This window comes from Sprattus sprattus (assembly GCF_963457725.1).
Source record: "Sprattus sprattus genome assembly, chromosome: 6".
Taxonomy (NCBI): domain Eukaryota; kingdom Metazoa; phylum Chordata; class Actinopteri; order Clupeiformes; family Clupeidae; genus Sprattus; species Sprattus sprattus.
Window position 1 is genome coordinate 12,140,247 of NC_137925.1, and position 15,830 is coordinate 12,156,076.

The window sequence follows — 15,830 nt, forward strand, 5'->3', positions numbered from 1 at the left end:
TCAATCTCATCCCACTTCGCTCCTCGTTCCCAATTTCCGGGCCGGTTCTTGAGCACCGCACGCCTCTCCTTCATCCAAGGCTGTGCGGATAATTGATATAGCGTGCAGAGACGCGTATAGATTTCCATTAAAAGCTGGATTCAATTAGTGGGGAAGACAAACTGAAAGCTGACATAACGAGTTTAAAGGGCCACGGGAAGCCTGTGCTGACCTGCGAGTCAACCCCTGTCCAGCCTGACCCCCCCTCCCCCCTCCCCCCTCCCGCCACCAGCCAGAGGGGAGGCCATCAAGAGAATTAACAGCTGGTGCAAAGTCTAGAAAAGCTTTGAGTGTTCCTTCAAACACTAAGGGCCCCAATGAGTCTTTTCCACACTGTATTTTTCATTCAAGCCCCACTCTTTCGTAATGGCAAGTACTCAATTTCAGCCGTGCCTAAAATAAATCCAATACAATGTCTCTTGAAAATAAAATACAAAAATAAATTAATTAATGAATAAATATTTCACAAGCAGTGCAGTTACAAGTCTGCTTCACCTAAAGTGACTAGACAATTGAAATTGATCTTTCTCAAAATCTTGGCTGGTAATCTTACAGTAGGTCCGCTGAATACTATACTGACTGACACACACACACACACGCACACACACACAAACACACACACACACACACACAGAGCCCCCTGAGTACTACAGTGACTGACTTCATCCTTCATCAATGGAGGGGAGATTTCCCTGCAACCCTCAACTCAATTTGGACTGCGTCTAAAAGCCCAAATGGATGTCTATGAAATATGGATGGTAGTTTATTGAAGTCCATGTGTAATGCTTAGATTTAGTAGCATGTCACATACAAGAACAAAGAAAAGAGGCAAGCAACACTGATATATTTAACTGGGTCACATTTTGAAACAACTGTGCTCATAACTGAACTGTGCTGTTCCAGTATGAGTTTAGAGAATGGCTGTTTCTGTTGGGAAGTCTGTCAAACTCACTCACATAGTTTTCCATTGACAATGCTGCATTTTTATCATACACCCAGCTAGAGACATGCTTTCTACCTGCATCTTTCGAGTTCATTTACTTGCACTGTAATTTGCACTGTAAAAGCAAGTGCACAAAACTGTGGGTAAAATGGGTACCATTCTCATTTGGGAGTACCAGATTAGGTGGGTATCTTACCCAGTGAGCAGGCGCCGGGTGAATGTGGGTGCAATTGTGTATGAATTGTGATATTGACTTCACGAGGGCCACCAAGACACACTGGTGCTGTCCTTGCAACAGCAACAATATGTTGGTAATCTCACCCGATTGGACAGGGATCAACCATTCAACACAAAGGCAGATCAATTAAGTTGATAATCCACAAATCAGTCTCATTAAATATATTATACTATCAATTTGGAACTCTGATTAATAATTAAATTAATAACTACAAACAAAGTTACCTTATTAATAGTATGGTTGAAGGTCATTGGAGTTCTGAATAGAAGAGGTTGACAACGTCCATTCTTGTGTAACATTAATTAAACCAGCGTATATAAATCAAAGTATTTATTTACACAATGATAAGAAAATAACACACAATATGTAATCTAGCTAAATTTATCTAACTAATGAATTGAAGAAGTATGTATGTGTAAGGAAGAGGGAGTGTGTGTGTGAGCGAGCTTGTAAACTCGGTGTTGCGCTTTTAGGAGCGCGCCTGAAAGTATGTGTGTGTGTGTCTTTGTCCTGACCACCGCAGGTCCGCGTGCATTTGTGTGCACGTTCGTGACTATGTGGTGTGAAAATGGACGAGCCTTTATGCAGCGCCAAGTTCGATTATGAGCTTCGCGTGTGTGGCTATATGAAGGCCAATGTATTTGTAATCGTATGTGATTTAAGATGCCATGTTAGAAGAGGGAAATGGTTAGTAACGCATGCAAGTCCCGATGTATATGAGAAGCAATCATAACGTTAACCCTTACATGGTGTGGCGAAGCCAACTACCAACTAACAATGAAAGTATATAACAGTTATGTTCGGTAAACAAAACAGATACAATACATGAACAATGGCATATGTAAACAGTCCTATGCTTAGCCAGGTTGTGATTAGCTAGCTGCCCAGTCGAAGTTACCAGTCCTTTGGAAAAGTGTTGGCGCATCCGATGTTCCTGAGGCAGAGAAGTCCGTTGTCCTTGTTGTGAAGTCTTTGTTTCACTGCAGTTCAGTTCGGAGGAGTTGATCGCTCGGAATGTTGCAGTTTCCGCGAGGTCTCTGTTGTGCTTTGTTCCCGTTGCAGAGTTAGCTGCAGATCTTTGTTAGCTGCTTTGCTAAAGTTAGGTCTACTACGTTAGCGGTCAGTGTTTAGCTAACGAGAGATCTTAGGCAATTGTTTGCCGTGGTGAGAGCTTAGTCTGTTCTCTTCCATTGAGAACAAAGAGAGTTGTTTCTTCACCCTTGGAGGTGAGTAGAAGGAGAAGTGAGCCTGGCCAAGGCCAGTGGAGAGAGAGTGCGCAAAGAGAGTGAATGTATCATTTCAACGCAGTTTATAGGCAAAAGTGCGTCACGAATTTTAACACCTTGTTTTCAGCCAATTGTCTCTGTGAAATGTCAGATAAGAAAGTCAGAGTGATAAGGGAATTGTGGGTAATGAAGTCTTTTGTTGGACTCCACCAACATCCCCCCTTTGGTCACTTGATTGCACCGGATGTGTGATCCAGTGAGCACAACTGTGCATAGTCCATGTGTGGAAAGAGTTCATTGGTGAGACAGTCAAAGTTGTAACATCAGTACTGGGCATTTGTTGATACTATCTATTCTGGCTAAGCAGGTACAAGGTCATCAAGTTACAAAGATAAAATCAAAATAAACAGTAATGACAATGACATAGCATACAACAAATAAACCAGTGGGTCATCTACTCGTCAGGGTTAGTGAGAATAGGAAAAGTTAGTGATGTTAACTTGTTAGGCTGAGACGCAGAGATAGTGGCACCTGATACAATGATAAAACCATTTCTGGAGAATCCAAGAGTGTGTTTGTTGAATAACTCAATAGATTGGATGACAATACTGACTAGTAGATGACTAGTGGCTGACTAGTCTTGGCAGCCTTTGCTGTTTTTGTCCTTCAGGCATGTTCTGCTGCGGAAGGGTGTCATCTTGATCTCAAAATCTTAAAGCTCAAATGGCTGTATCAAGGTTTTGTGTGGCAGTATGGTAATGTCCTAAACTTGTGTTTGATGTGGACATGTGCATGACTAGCTTTGTCTGCGATGTATGAAGCTAGTGTGCTACTGCGGTAGTTTAAATGAAATACCAGTCCAGAATAATGGAAGTTGCTGCTGTTGCTAACAAATCCAAGTTTGGCCTATACAACTACAAGAAAAGTGAGATCCCTGAGCAAGCAGTTGTCTTACTGTCAGAGTAGGGGCTTGTGTTGCTTGGCTCAACAGACAGTTAGTGATGAACTCTGGAGTTCATGCGCTTGGAGTGTCGTCTGACTCGTGGCTCAGGGCTGTAACGCTCGGGGTAACCATAGTCAGAGGGACAGTCAGAGGCACTATCACTGTCTGTAGCCTTGCGGCCATGGTCTGAGAGGCGGTCATTGTTATGGTAGTCATCGTCGGTCGAATCTAGGGGCAGGTCATGTTTCTGGGCCATGATTTCAGAATATGGCCTTCTGCTGCTTCTAGGGGATGTATTTCCATTACGACGCTGATGATGGACATGGCGGTTACGCTCAGTGTCCCTATGTGGCCGTTTGTCACCCCCCTTTGGTCTGTAGTGAGGGTGAACTTGTGAGGCCGTGAATTTGGTCGACGCTTTGTTACCTGAGCAGGTAGGCTCAGTTGTTTTCCCCCTTTCTTTGGAATTGACAACAGTTTCCCAAGCCATCTGTGTCATCTTCCTGATCTCATTCATTGAGGGGTTACCTTCATGCGTCATTAGGGAAACGTGAGTGCGCACACATGGGTGCAGGTTGCGCAAGAACAGAGACTTGAAGGTGGAACTCTCTTCTAAGCCTGGTGCATTCTTGCCCTGGAAGTATGCATGTCTCAAACGTTTATAAAAATCCCTAGGGTGTTCTCGACGGGTGTGTTTGACTTGGGAGGCAGCAACCAATGATGCGATCTCGTCAACAGGAGAAGAGTATTCTTCTTTTAAAGCATGACAGAGCTCGGCGTAATCATTTCTGATACGGGGAGGTTGTGCCTGAATAAACTTGTGGACTGCTTTAGAGCTGGTTTTCCACATGAGTTTAATTTTCTCCCTTTGGTTTGCATTGGGTAGGTCAGTCATGTTATTGTCTAGTTCCCTAAAGTAATCGTCAATGTGTTGATCACGGTGGTCTGGGTCAAACATTTTAATGTCCTTAGCTATGAGCTCAAGCACTTCTAGACGGGGACTCTGTAGGGTCTTTCCTGAAGAAGGCGAGACTAATCTAGCATGGGAACGGACATGTCTATCACATTCTAATGTGCTTCTCTCTGGGTGAGAGGCAGATGCTGGACAGCGGTACTCACTCTCGTGGATGTATGGAGAGGAGGCTGAACAGTCTGTACATGACCTAGTCCTGCCTTCGGAGGGAAGGGCACGGAAGAAAGTGTTATTTAACAGAGGCTGAGAAGAAGGATGGGCAGTATATCTACTGGGGAATAAACTACCTGTTTCTTCTATATCTGTTAGGGGCAAATGGGAAGTCAGGCTGTTAACTCTGTCTCTCAGTGGAGGTTGAGGAGCTGACTTCATTCCCAAGGACTGATGGTCAGTTGGGAAGTGTTCCCATCTGAATGAAGGAGGGGTAGACCTTTCACCAAGGGAGGAGTGTGAATCAGAGTAACCAGATTCACATCGGCTGAACGACTGTGGTGGGGCAGGGTGTTCTGACCTAACCTTCAGTAGCTCCTCCTTGTGTGAACAGAGTTCTAACTCTGTTGAGTGTAGGTCTCCTAGGTAGCGCATAGCTTTCTTGTTAGCTGTCTGTACCTCTTGGAGGAGACTAGCATTCTGCGCTTCTAATGCTGCATTGCACTGAAAGGCAAGGCTGGTTTGCCTGTGAAAGTTCAGTAGCAAGCATATTAACAATGGGTCTTTGGATGCAGTCTGTGCATCATACCTGTTATTTAGTAGAGAGTCTATCTCCTTCCTGCATTCACTGAAACTCAAACTGTTAATGAGTTCAGGGTAGCCGGGTTTTAGGCTTTGTGCTACGGAAGAGATAAACTGATCTACACGGGGGTTATCCATTGTTATGTTTAGCTAGAGGGGTAAGCTAAAGTAATGTAAAATAGGGTAGGTTATGAAATTACTTAGGCGCTTGGCTATGGTGTTGCAGTGGCAGACACCTTGTAGTGTAACTGGGGCAGTACACTAGCCTAACCTAGAAGTGTAGTTACCTACGCTATAAGGAGTAGCTTCCTGTGAATGAGGTGTAGCTACAGCACCATCTAGTGGGTCTAGTGGGCATAAAAGTTTGGGCACACTAACTGAGATGCAGGGCAATTACAGTCAGGGTCAGTCACAGTTACCTAAATTCAAGCTGGAACACGTGGTGGTAACAGCTAGGTACACAAGTGTTTCACAGGGCCGGTAGCTCGCTGTGGCTCTCTCTCAGTCTCTATTCCGATTACTGGCTGGAATGCATGGCAGTAACAGTCAGGTACAAGCTCTCTTTCACAGGGCCGGTGGCACGCTGTGAATTAATTAAAAATAAGGGAAACAGTTTGATTAAGCACAGTTACAGCTGACAGCTTGACAATGTTGCATTGAATACGTGGTATTCAAATGCTGGACAGAAATTCACAATTCCTACAGAGTAGGTTTAACCTGAATGGCTAGCAGCAATAGCAAGTTCTAAGATTTCCAAGGTTTGGAAAAAGTGATAATTCACTAATAAATTATCAAATAGCTTTAAGCTCAATTTGACATATAAAGCTTTGCACTTATTTGTAAGTACAGCTAGTGCTTAGTCCTATGACAGGCTAGTGGCGGTGAGTGTAACGACTGTTTGCTTAGTCTAACACTAGAATATAAAATTCTGAATTTGGCCTGAAATTAAGCGGTCATTAATATTACACAAATAATGAATGATTGCCAACAGTACTATCCTCACACGGGGCACCATATTATGTGGGTAAAATGGGTACCATTCTCATTTGGGAGTACCAGATTAGGTGGGTATCTTACCCAGTGAGCAGGCGCCGGGTGAATGTGGGTGCAATTGTGTATGAATTGTGATATTGACTTCACGAGGGCCACCAAGACACACTGGTGCTGTCCTTGCAACAGCAACAATATGTTGGTAATCTCACCCGATTGGACAGGGATCAACCATTCAACACAAAGGCAGATCAATTAAGTTGATAATCCACAAATCAGTCTCATTAAATATATCAGTCTCATAAAATATATTATACTATCAATTTGGAACTCTGATTAATAATTAAATTAATAACTACAAACAAAGTTACCTTATTAATAGTATGGTTGAAGGTCATTGGAGTTCTGAATAGAAGAGGTTGACAACGTCCATTCTTGTGTAACATTAATTAAACCAGCGTATATAAATCAAAGTATTTATTTACACAATGATAAGAAAATAACACACAATATGTAATCTAGCTAAATTTATCTAACTAATGAATTGAAGAAGTATGTATGTGTAAGGAAGAGGGAGTGTGTGTGTGAGCGAGCTTGTAAACTCGGTGTTGCGCTTTTAGGAGCGCGCCTGAAAGTATGTGTGTGTGTGTCTTTGTCCTGACCACCGCAGGTCCGCGTGCATTTGTGTGCACGTTCGTGACTATGTGGTGTGAAAATGGACGAGCCTTTATGCAGCGCCAAGTTCGATTATGAGCTTCGCGTGTGTGGCTATATGAAGGCCAATGTATTTGTAATCGTATGTGATTTAAGATGCCATGTTAGAAGAGGGAAATGGTTAGTAACGCATGCAAGTCCCGATGTATATGAGAAGCAATCATAACGTTAACCCTTACATGGTGTGGCGAAGCCAACTACCAACTAACAATGAAAGTATATAACAGTTATGTTCGGTAAACAAAACAGATACAATACATGAACAATGGCATATGTAAACAGTCCTATGCTTAGCCAGGTTGTGATTAGCTAGCTGCCCAGTCGAAGTTACCAGTCCTTTGGAAAAGTGTTGGCGCATCCGATGTTCCTGAGGCAGAGAAGTCCGTTGTCCTTGTTGTGAAGTCTTTGTTTCACTGCAGTTCAGTTCGGAGGAGTTGATCGCTCGGAATGTTGCAGTTTCCGCGAGGTCTCTGTTGTGCTTTGTTCCCGTTGCAGAGTTAGCTGCAGATCTTTGTTAGCTGCTTTGCTAAAGTTAGGTCTACTACGTTAGCGGTCAGTGTTTAGCTAACGAGAGATCTTAGGCAATTGTTTGCCGTGGTGAGAGCTTAGTCTGTTCTCTTCCATTGAGAACAAAGAGAGTTGTTTCTTCACCCTTGGAGGTGAGTAGAAGGAGAAGTGAGCCTGGCCAAGGCCAGTGGAGAGAGAGTGCGCAAAGAGAGTGAATGTATCATTTCAACGCAGTTTATAGGCAAAAGTGCGTCACGAATTTTAACACCTTGTTTTCAGCCAATTGTCTCTGTGAAATGTCAGATAAGAAAGTCAGAGTGATAAGGGAATTGTGGGTAATGAAGTCTTTTGTTGGACTCCACCAACAAAACCGTGTTGTTACGAGAAATAACAGATAAGTTACAATGCTTTTCTACCAATCAGATTGTGAGGCTAAACAATTACTTTATAAACTGCATTCACATTGCCCTAAAACATTACCATGTTTTTTTTCTGAAATAGTGATATTGTTGAAGCATGATGAAACTCTAGTGAAACATATATACATGATCATATGGTTACCTTGGTAATCTTTTGGTATGCGGTACACAGCAGCAGTATCAGATCCCTGTTTTTGCGATAGTTTCAATCCAAGACCACAAACTCATGAGATAAGGCTGTGAGCTTTGAGTAGAATTTTTCATTTTCTCTTAAAAGTATGCTCCGGTTTTTTTCCTCCTCTAAGAAAGCCATTTATATTCTTCTGGTGTGGGTTGAGTCCTCGCCTCCTGAAGGCCTAATGGTCATTCATTCATTCTTCCAGCAGCCGAAAATGCCCATGAAGCCTGCTGGGCATATTGGCATAATGAGTGGAGATCCAGGCTGCTGTGAAGTGTCTCATTAGGACTAATTCTCTAATTCTCTACTGCTAATTAACTGGGCTCTTCGGTAGAGATAGGAGCTGAAATAGAATACCAAGGCTGATTCAAGGTCCATTAACATCCTTCAACTGAAAGTGAGTTATCACCACAGTCAGACGATCGTTGTTCAGGGGCCTTAGAGAGGGGCCTGTGCAAGGCTCCCAGCAAATACACAACCAAACACACACACATATCAACATGCACTGACAAATACACAACCAAAACACACACACATATCAACATGCACTGACCAATACACAACCAAACACACACACATATCAACATGCACTGACCAATACACAACCAACCACACACACATATCAACATGCACTGACCAATACACAACCAACCACACACACATATCAACATGCACTGACAAATGCACAACCAAAACACATATCAACATGCACTGACAAATACACAACCAAACACACACATATCAACATGCACTGACAAATATAGACATATGCACAAGTGCTATTTTACCACATGAAAACACATGGTTGAGTACAGGAAGCTCCTCACAGAGAGGAAAAACACTCCTAAAGCTATTTCTTCCAAATCTAATCTAACATTCTGATCTGACATGAGGATTTTTTCACGCTCTCCCAGAGTGTGTTTCTTTTGGAGGGCAGCTGAGGTGTTCCATGGCAGACTCACACACACACTCTTGTCTCCAGTGTTCATCTTCTGCTCAGCCACCATAGACCCGGCTGCATTTGATCATTTTAACGTCTTTCCTACTAATCAGGAATTGAACCGATTAGCGGTTCTCGCTAACTTCGTCAAGGTATAACCACCCTTGCTGCACAGCTTCTGGCATTGAACTAACGATGACTCAATTCTACATGAATCGCCATTTTTTTTGTTTTGGTGCCTCTTGCATAAAAATTGCGGATTACATATGTGAATGAGCAGCTTACATCAGAGGCCTGCAGTGATTTGGCCAGCAGGGAACCCAAATACTGGTAGCCGGTGGTGTTCAGCAGACGTACATAGAGCTGTGTGTGTGTGTGTGTGTGTGTGTGTGTGTGTCTGTGTGTGTGTGTGTGTGTGTGTGTGTGTGTGTGTGTGTGTGTGTGTGTGTGTGTGTGCGCTTGTGTGTGTGTGTGCGTGTGTGAGTGTGTATGTGTGTGTGTGTGTGTGTGTGTGTGTGTGTGAGCCCTAATCTACTGGTTGCTGGTGAGCTTCCGTTCTTGATTAGTCCCCTGATGTCACAGCAGCAGACACAGAAAAGACGTTGCGTTTTCTCATCTACGGGGAGTTCACTGTTCCCTGTGTCTGCTGATAATGACGCTTATAATATCACAGTGAGAGGATCACGCAATACCCCCACAGACATACAGCTTCACGAAGGCCACAACAGAACAATGTCAAGTGCTTTAGAAATTAGTAATGTATGTTCTACGATTTTACATTGATAAATATTTATATTTCTTCTCATTAGACCTTGTTTTGAACATAAAACCGTGTTTTGAAAAGACATTGCATTCCACATAATTAAATTAAATGCAATGAACAGGCAGTAATACTGCAAGAATTTCAAAACCGAGGCTGTAGTGTACTGTATTGAATCATACTCAGTGATCTCAGAAAAAACACAGTGCTGTTTCAGTATGAGTTTAGTGAAAGGCTGTTTCTGTTGGGAAATCTGTCAAACTCACTCAAATAGTTTTCCATTGACAATGCTGCATTTATAGACTATGAAGAAAAACATATTTCTTCATATAGCATACAGAATTTTACTCCTTTGCTAGGACTCATTATTCCAGTACGTGTATCTGAAGCACAATACATACTTGAAAAACCACCATAATCTGTGTCAAATATAAGTAGCTGAACTGTAATACCACTTGGTTTTACAAAATTGCACAGAATCTTTCTTCTTTTTTTCTCAGAAGCAGCCTAATCTAAGAATGCAGCCTGAGGCGATCCCTTCCTGTAGAAGAAAAAAGCAGAAACAGATAGCTCTCTCCGGAGCAGATCTCAACATCCATACTGGGTCCCCTCTAACTCCAGCTGCTGATCAACATCTGTTTCAGGTCCACTCTAACTCCAGCTGCTGATCAACATCTGTATCAGGTCCACTCTAACACCAGCTGCTGATCAACATCTGTTTCAGGTCTACTCTAGCGCCACCTGCTGTTCAACATCTGTATCAGGTCCACCCTAACTCCAGCTGCTGATCAACATCTGTATCGGGTCCACTCTAACTCCAGCTGCTGATCAACATCTGTATCGGGTCCACCCTAACTCCAGCTGCTGTTCAGGACTCATTCTGAGCTCAACGAGGGACACAGAATCAACCTCTGGTGGCACATAACCACAGCCCCACAAATTCCCACTAAGCCAGATCGTTGCCTAAGATGAATTACCGAAACGTGAAATTGCCAGAGAAGATTGAACACCAATGACCACATTGCCACAAACCAAATCAAACTTCAAAAATCAGAGCCTGACTATCAGTCCCAGCGGGACCAGCTCAGGCCTTGCTTCCACGTCCTCTCCTCCTCTGCACCCGGATGACACCAGGAAGCCTCTGGACGTGCTCATCCATCCAGGCCTTTATGCAGCTGGGGAACCACATTAACCACGCAGGGCCAATTTGTCTGAGCCAGAGAGCAGCTTTCCTCTCTAGACCAAGGACGCCTCCCTTTACCCTTGCCTTCATGCACTTGAAAAATGGATTGGTCCTTTTGTTTTTCAATCTGTCTTTTTCAATTTCTGTAAAAAGCCAGGAATTGGGGGAGGGGGGGGAGGGGTCTGTCTTCTGTATTGGTTAATTAAAAGCTTTTTTCTTTCTTTCTTCATATGTTGGTGAAACACTCCAGGGAGGATGTCATTGCAAACCAATAAAGAACTCCAGACAGGACACCAGTGTGGTCTCCAGTTATGTCCACATCTGGTCCCAATAAAGACAGTCTTCCAGTCCTTCACTGGGTGCCTACTGCACATACACTGTACAAACACACCCTTACACAGCAGTGGATCTCTCTCTCTCTCTCTCTGTTCTCAGACGCAAAGTCCCGGCAGCGAGTGTTAACCAACTGCTTTTTTCAACCGCCAAAAGAGGAAGGACTCAAATCCAACTCCATCCTATAGAGGTCCATTCACATAGTCGGTGCTATAAAATGGTTGACACTGTACAAATCCATCTATTGCATAGAGACTACTGAATGAAAATACCTGGCACTGAGAGATTTTAATTGGATCTGAATCATTCATGGTTGGTCAATTGAAAGTCAGCAGAGGTTTTGCTCTGTGTCCATTACTGACATGAGTCTGTTTAAGTGCTGTGACTCTTGCAACTACAGCCTGTATCCCTGTTGACCCTTAGCAAGCTATAGAAAACAAGTATCAATCATAGGAGACAATGAAAAACCTTTTAGCTCTACCTAAATCTATAAGAGCCCACACGAGGAGCTATAGGTAAACATAACATGATTCACGTGGAATTATCTGGGGATAATGACTACATAAAGCTTGATGTTCTACCAAACTTAGAGCGCTTTACACAGGTACAGTGTGTAGGAATTAGGGGTGGTCCAATTAGCAGAAATGATCCGTTTCCATGACAGTGAACCAATTAGACAAAAATACAGAAAGCCTTGCATGACGTCAAACAAAAAAAACTACGGAATTCCGTCTACGCCTCATGCTTCCCACCATTCCGCGCTACATATATGAGCATCCTTTATTGTGGAGGATGGTCCACCGAAATCCCTGGGGGAAATGAGTTGTGCTTTGACACAGCAAGCCGTGTGCTCTTTGAACCTAAGAAAACAGCTAGACCGTCCACCGATCCACAAGAACCAACAACACACTGAAAGAGCTCCTCAGCCCCTCCCCTCCCCGATAGGAAAAACACACAGCTCATCTGCTCTCACACACACACACACACACACACACACACACACACACACACACAAACACACACTCATGCACACACACACTCACTCACACACACACTCAGAGCTCATCCAGGCAGCTTCCATCTGCTCTCACAAACTGCGTCTTCACAAGTATGAGCTCTTCAATCAAAGTTGGATTGCGAGTTATTCGCCAAGTCAGATCCCTCTGTAATAAAAGGAAAACATCTTGCCACTGGCACGCACCACAAGGCTGATGTATGCTCTTGTTATGAAATCCCCGGCATGCCAACTCCCTCGGGGCATCGAGAAGGAGCCTTGCCTTGTATGAGAGCTGAACACTAGTTAAGTTCTCTCAGAAGCCTTGGTGCAACAATCGTCACCACAAATGAAATAAGTGGGTATATACTGTATGCGCTTCACCACTCTTCAGGGGGAAAAAAATCATGCCTACTTACATAAAAGACACTAATCATTTGTGTAATCATTGTGGGTTTTGCGATTTAGGTTAAGTGTGTTTTGCAACATGTAATAGCTGAAAGAAAAAATATGTTGGTCTTCTCAGGTATGTCAGCATTGAAAGACTGCTGTTGCAACATCTGAGAATTTCACATCATTAAACCAGGTAGAGTGAAGATTGTGTGTCTGTGATCTGTGCGCATGAGAGAAAGAGACAAATTCAGTGTGTGTGTGAGTGCGTGCGTGTGTGTGTGTGTGTGTGTGTGTGTGTGTGTGTGTGTGTGTGTGTGTGTGTGTGTGTGTGCGTACATGTGTGCGTACATGTGTCCTTTCCCCTCTATCCTTGACCCCTTCTTCACCTGCTCTAAGATAGATGACACTTGTCCAGGTTTTCAAGTTCGGTGTCAGGGCAGAGGCTATACTTCCCAATCCATTTAGAGCTGAAAACCTCACAGGAACTGATGGTGAAAAGGCATGACACAGTGCTTTGCCCACACTCTCACCATAAAAATGGTCTCAATGGAACCCATTGATCATTGAAGGTGATTGGTGATTTTTCAGTATGGAAAAGTTCACTAAGTGGTTTGGAGCCACTCAGATGAAGTAATTCCCTCGGGCTATGAAATTGACTTCCTCAACTTTGTTCACCTGCAGTCAGGGATGAGGGCTAGCGAAACACGCTCTCTGCTCTCATGCTATCTGTACATCAGACGTGGGAAAATTATGTACTTTCTTTCAAAGTACAGTTAATGTGATTTAGCGTATTTTAATAACGCTAAGGTGTTATTAATAGGATATACAAGTATAAATGCTACGTTATTTGCATCAGCATAACTTAAAATTCCATTTGAAGACAAGAATGAACACGAATACCGTGTGAGCAATGTGTTAATGATTGGCTCAACCCACACCTTAGAACAACATTTCTGTAGAAACAACACCCTTTCTTTCCTTAGAGAACTGCAAACTTTATACTGTACACTGGTGTTTATCATGCAGCACAGCGAGTACAACAGGTGTCTATGTGAAACGTGTGTAAAGTCGGCTTCTAACATTAGTAACAAAGATATCCCTGTGATTTTTATTTGAATTAGATCAATGTGCGTGGAAAAGTTTCCTCATTTCAGAAAACGAGCTTTTTCACCGAGTTTGCTGGCTGACAAGATGAACTTTGTACCCTATTTAGTTTTGTAGTCTAACAGTAGAACCCTGGAAATGGTCGACTTTTAGGGGCAGGTCGATTATGGGGAAAAAACAACAACATAAAGGCTTGCACCTGTAGCTGCTTTTAAAGTAGCTAAATATCTTTAAACGTTATTTAAAGGCATACTTACAGGTACCGTTGTTCTCCCTCGGTTTGTTTGTGAAAGGCCACAGACAGCCCAAACAAACTGCCAGGGGTATTGCCTTCTTTTACAACTGGAAAGCGCACATCCAAATTAAACGCGTCTGTTGGCCGCGGAGTAGCGTGTAGCAAGGTAAGCAACAGGAGACCCAAATCCACGGAGAGGCCACCAAGGTGAGATGGACCCATGGCTTTCCTTTTCAGAGTTATTTTTTTTAAACTTTTGCAGATTTCCCCTCTAAACGTAGAAACATCCAGATATAAAATGTCGCCAGGGCAGTCCTGTCCCTCCTCTCTCCCCTCTCTGAAGTATCTTGCGTTGCATGTGCAACGGACTGACAATATCCTAAAGACGTGCTCAGTCAGTGTACACATTAGTCATTCTTCCGGTGTGTCCTAGTCATAAATGAAATCATTGGCTCACTCGCTACGACTGTTGCCGACTCCCTCCCAGTAAGCCGCCGGGCACCTTGACACTGACAGCGGGCAGCGCGGACACTGGGTTGGATTAATTACGCGCTGGATGTCTGTCGAGTCGTCTCTCTCTCTCTCTCTCTCTCTCTCTCTCTCTCTCTCTCGCTACCTCTTTCTCTCTTCTAATTGCATGTGTGGGTTACAATGTGTGTGTGTGTGTCTCCCTTCCTGTGTGTGTGTGTGTGTGTGTGTGTGTGTGTGTGTGTGTGTGTGTGTGTGAACAAACAAATGTCCTTTCATGTCTTCAATGAATCAACAATCATGGAGTTGACCAGAAATTAATGTTTGACAGATTGTTCAAAGGAGTAAACACTAATGTGTAATAAAAAAAAAAAACAGTTCCTGTCCAGCTGATTGTTCCCATTGCATCCGTTTTCTGTTATCGGTTACCCCCAGAAACTCTCTCTCTCTCTCTCTCTCTCTCTCTCTCTCTCTCTCTCTCTCTCTCTCTCTCCCTCAGGGATACCAATTGATCATTGTAATCCCCATTAACACAAAAATGTTCATCTCCCGCTTACTGTTCGGTTTCCACCGTCAATAGCTGACAGTAAACTCTTCGGACCAGACCAGAGGAGAAATGAAATGTCTGAGGTTATGGACAGTGCAATGCTCTCAAGACTCTCACACACACAGTTCTGCTTCTAGATGTTTTTCAGGAAGCACTGAGTGCATGGGTTGGCGCTGTTTTATCACACAATCCAAAATAGTGCCAGTCTTAATTACACTTAATTAGACACTGAATTATGAAATATGAAAGAATTCATATGAACAGTTTGTTTTCACACACACACACACACACACACACACACACACACACACACACACACACACACACACACACACACACACACACACACACACACACACACACACACACACACACACACACAACACACACACAAACACACAGACAAACACAGACACACACACACACACACACACAGACAAACACACACACACACACACACACACACACACACACACACAGACAAACACACACACACACACACACACACACACAAACACACACATACACAATCTTGTGAATGAACACAAGCTGTTTGACATAAGAGAGTTTTGGACTCCCACATGTAAGGCACACAGGCCAATCAGGAGCATCTATGAGAGATGGTATTTCCTCTGCTGATCGGATGAAACAGGATGTTTGATGTACTGGCTCTGGCCGGGGACGGGGATCGGAAGACCCTAATGATTTTCATGTTAGGGTGGAACACTGAGAGGGAGAAAGGATGTCTTGCAAAACACACACACACACACACACACACACACACACACGCACGCACACACACACACACACACACACACACACACACACGCACACACGCACACACATACACAAACACACAAACAGACCATTGTACTAATGAGAATTCCTCTTTTACGTGCAGAAATATAACATGCTAAAATGATAATTATCAATTGCCGAAATACATAATATTGAATACTGGGACTAGATTT

At 43.3% G+C, this 15,830-nt stretch overlaps 1 protein-coding gene across 1 annotated transcript in view; it reads right to left on the minus strand.

Moving 5' to 3' along the window:
- Window positions 1–14,252, minus strand: part of LOC308366634 (integrin alpha-3-like) — a gene marked incomplete at both ends in the record, with an annotated part of 41,693 nt that extends 27,441 nt beyond the window's left edge. Inside the window, one exon of the mRNA XM_080840361.1 lies at window positions 13,867–14,252. Within this exon, the coding sequence (XP_080696487.1) occupies window positions 13,867–14,252 (386 nt within the window). The remainder of the gene's footprint in view (window positions 1–13,866) is intronic.
- Between the last annotated feature and the right edge of the window lie 1,578 nt (window positions 14,253–15,830).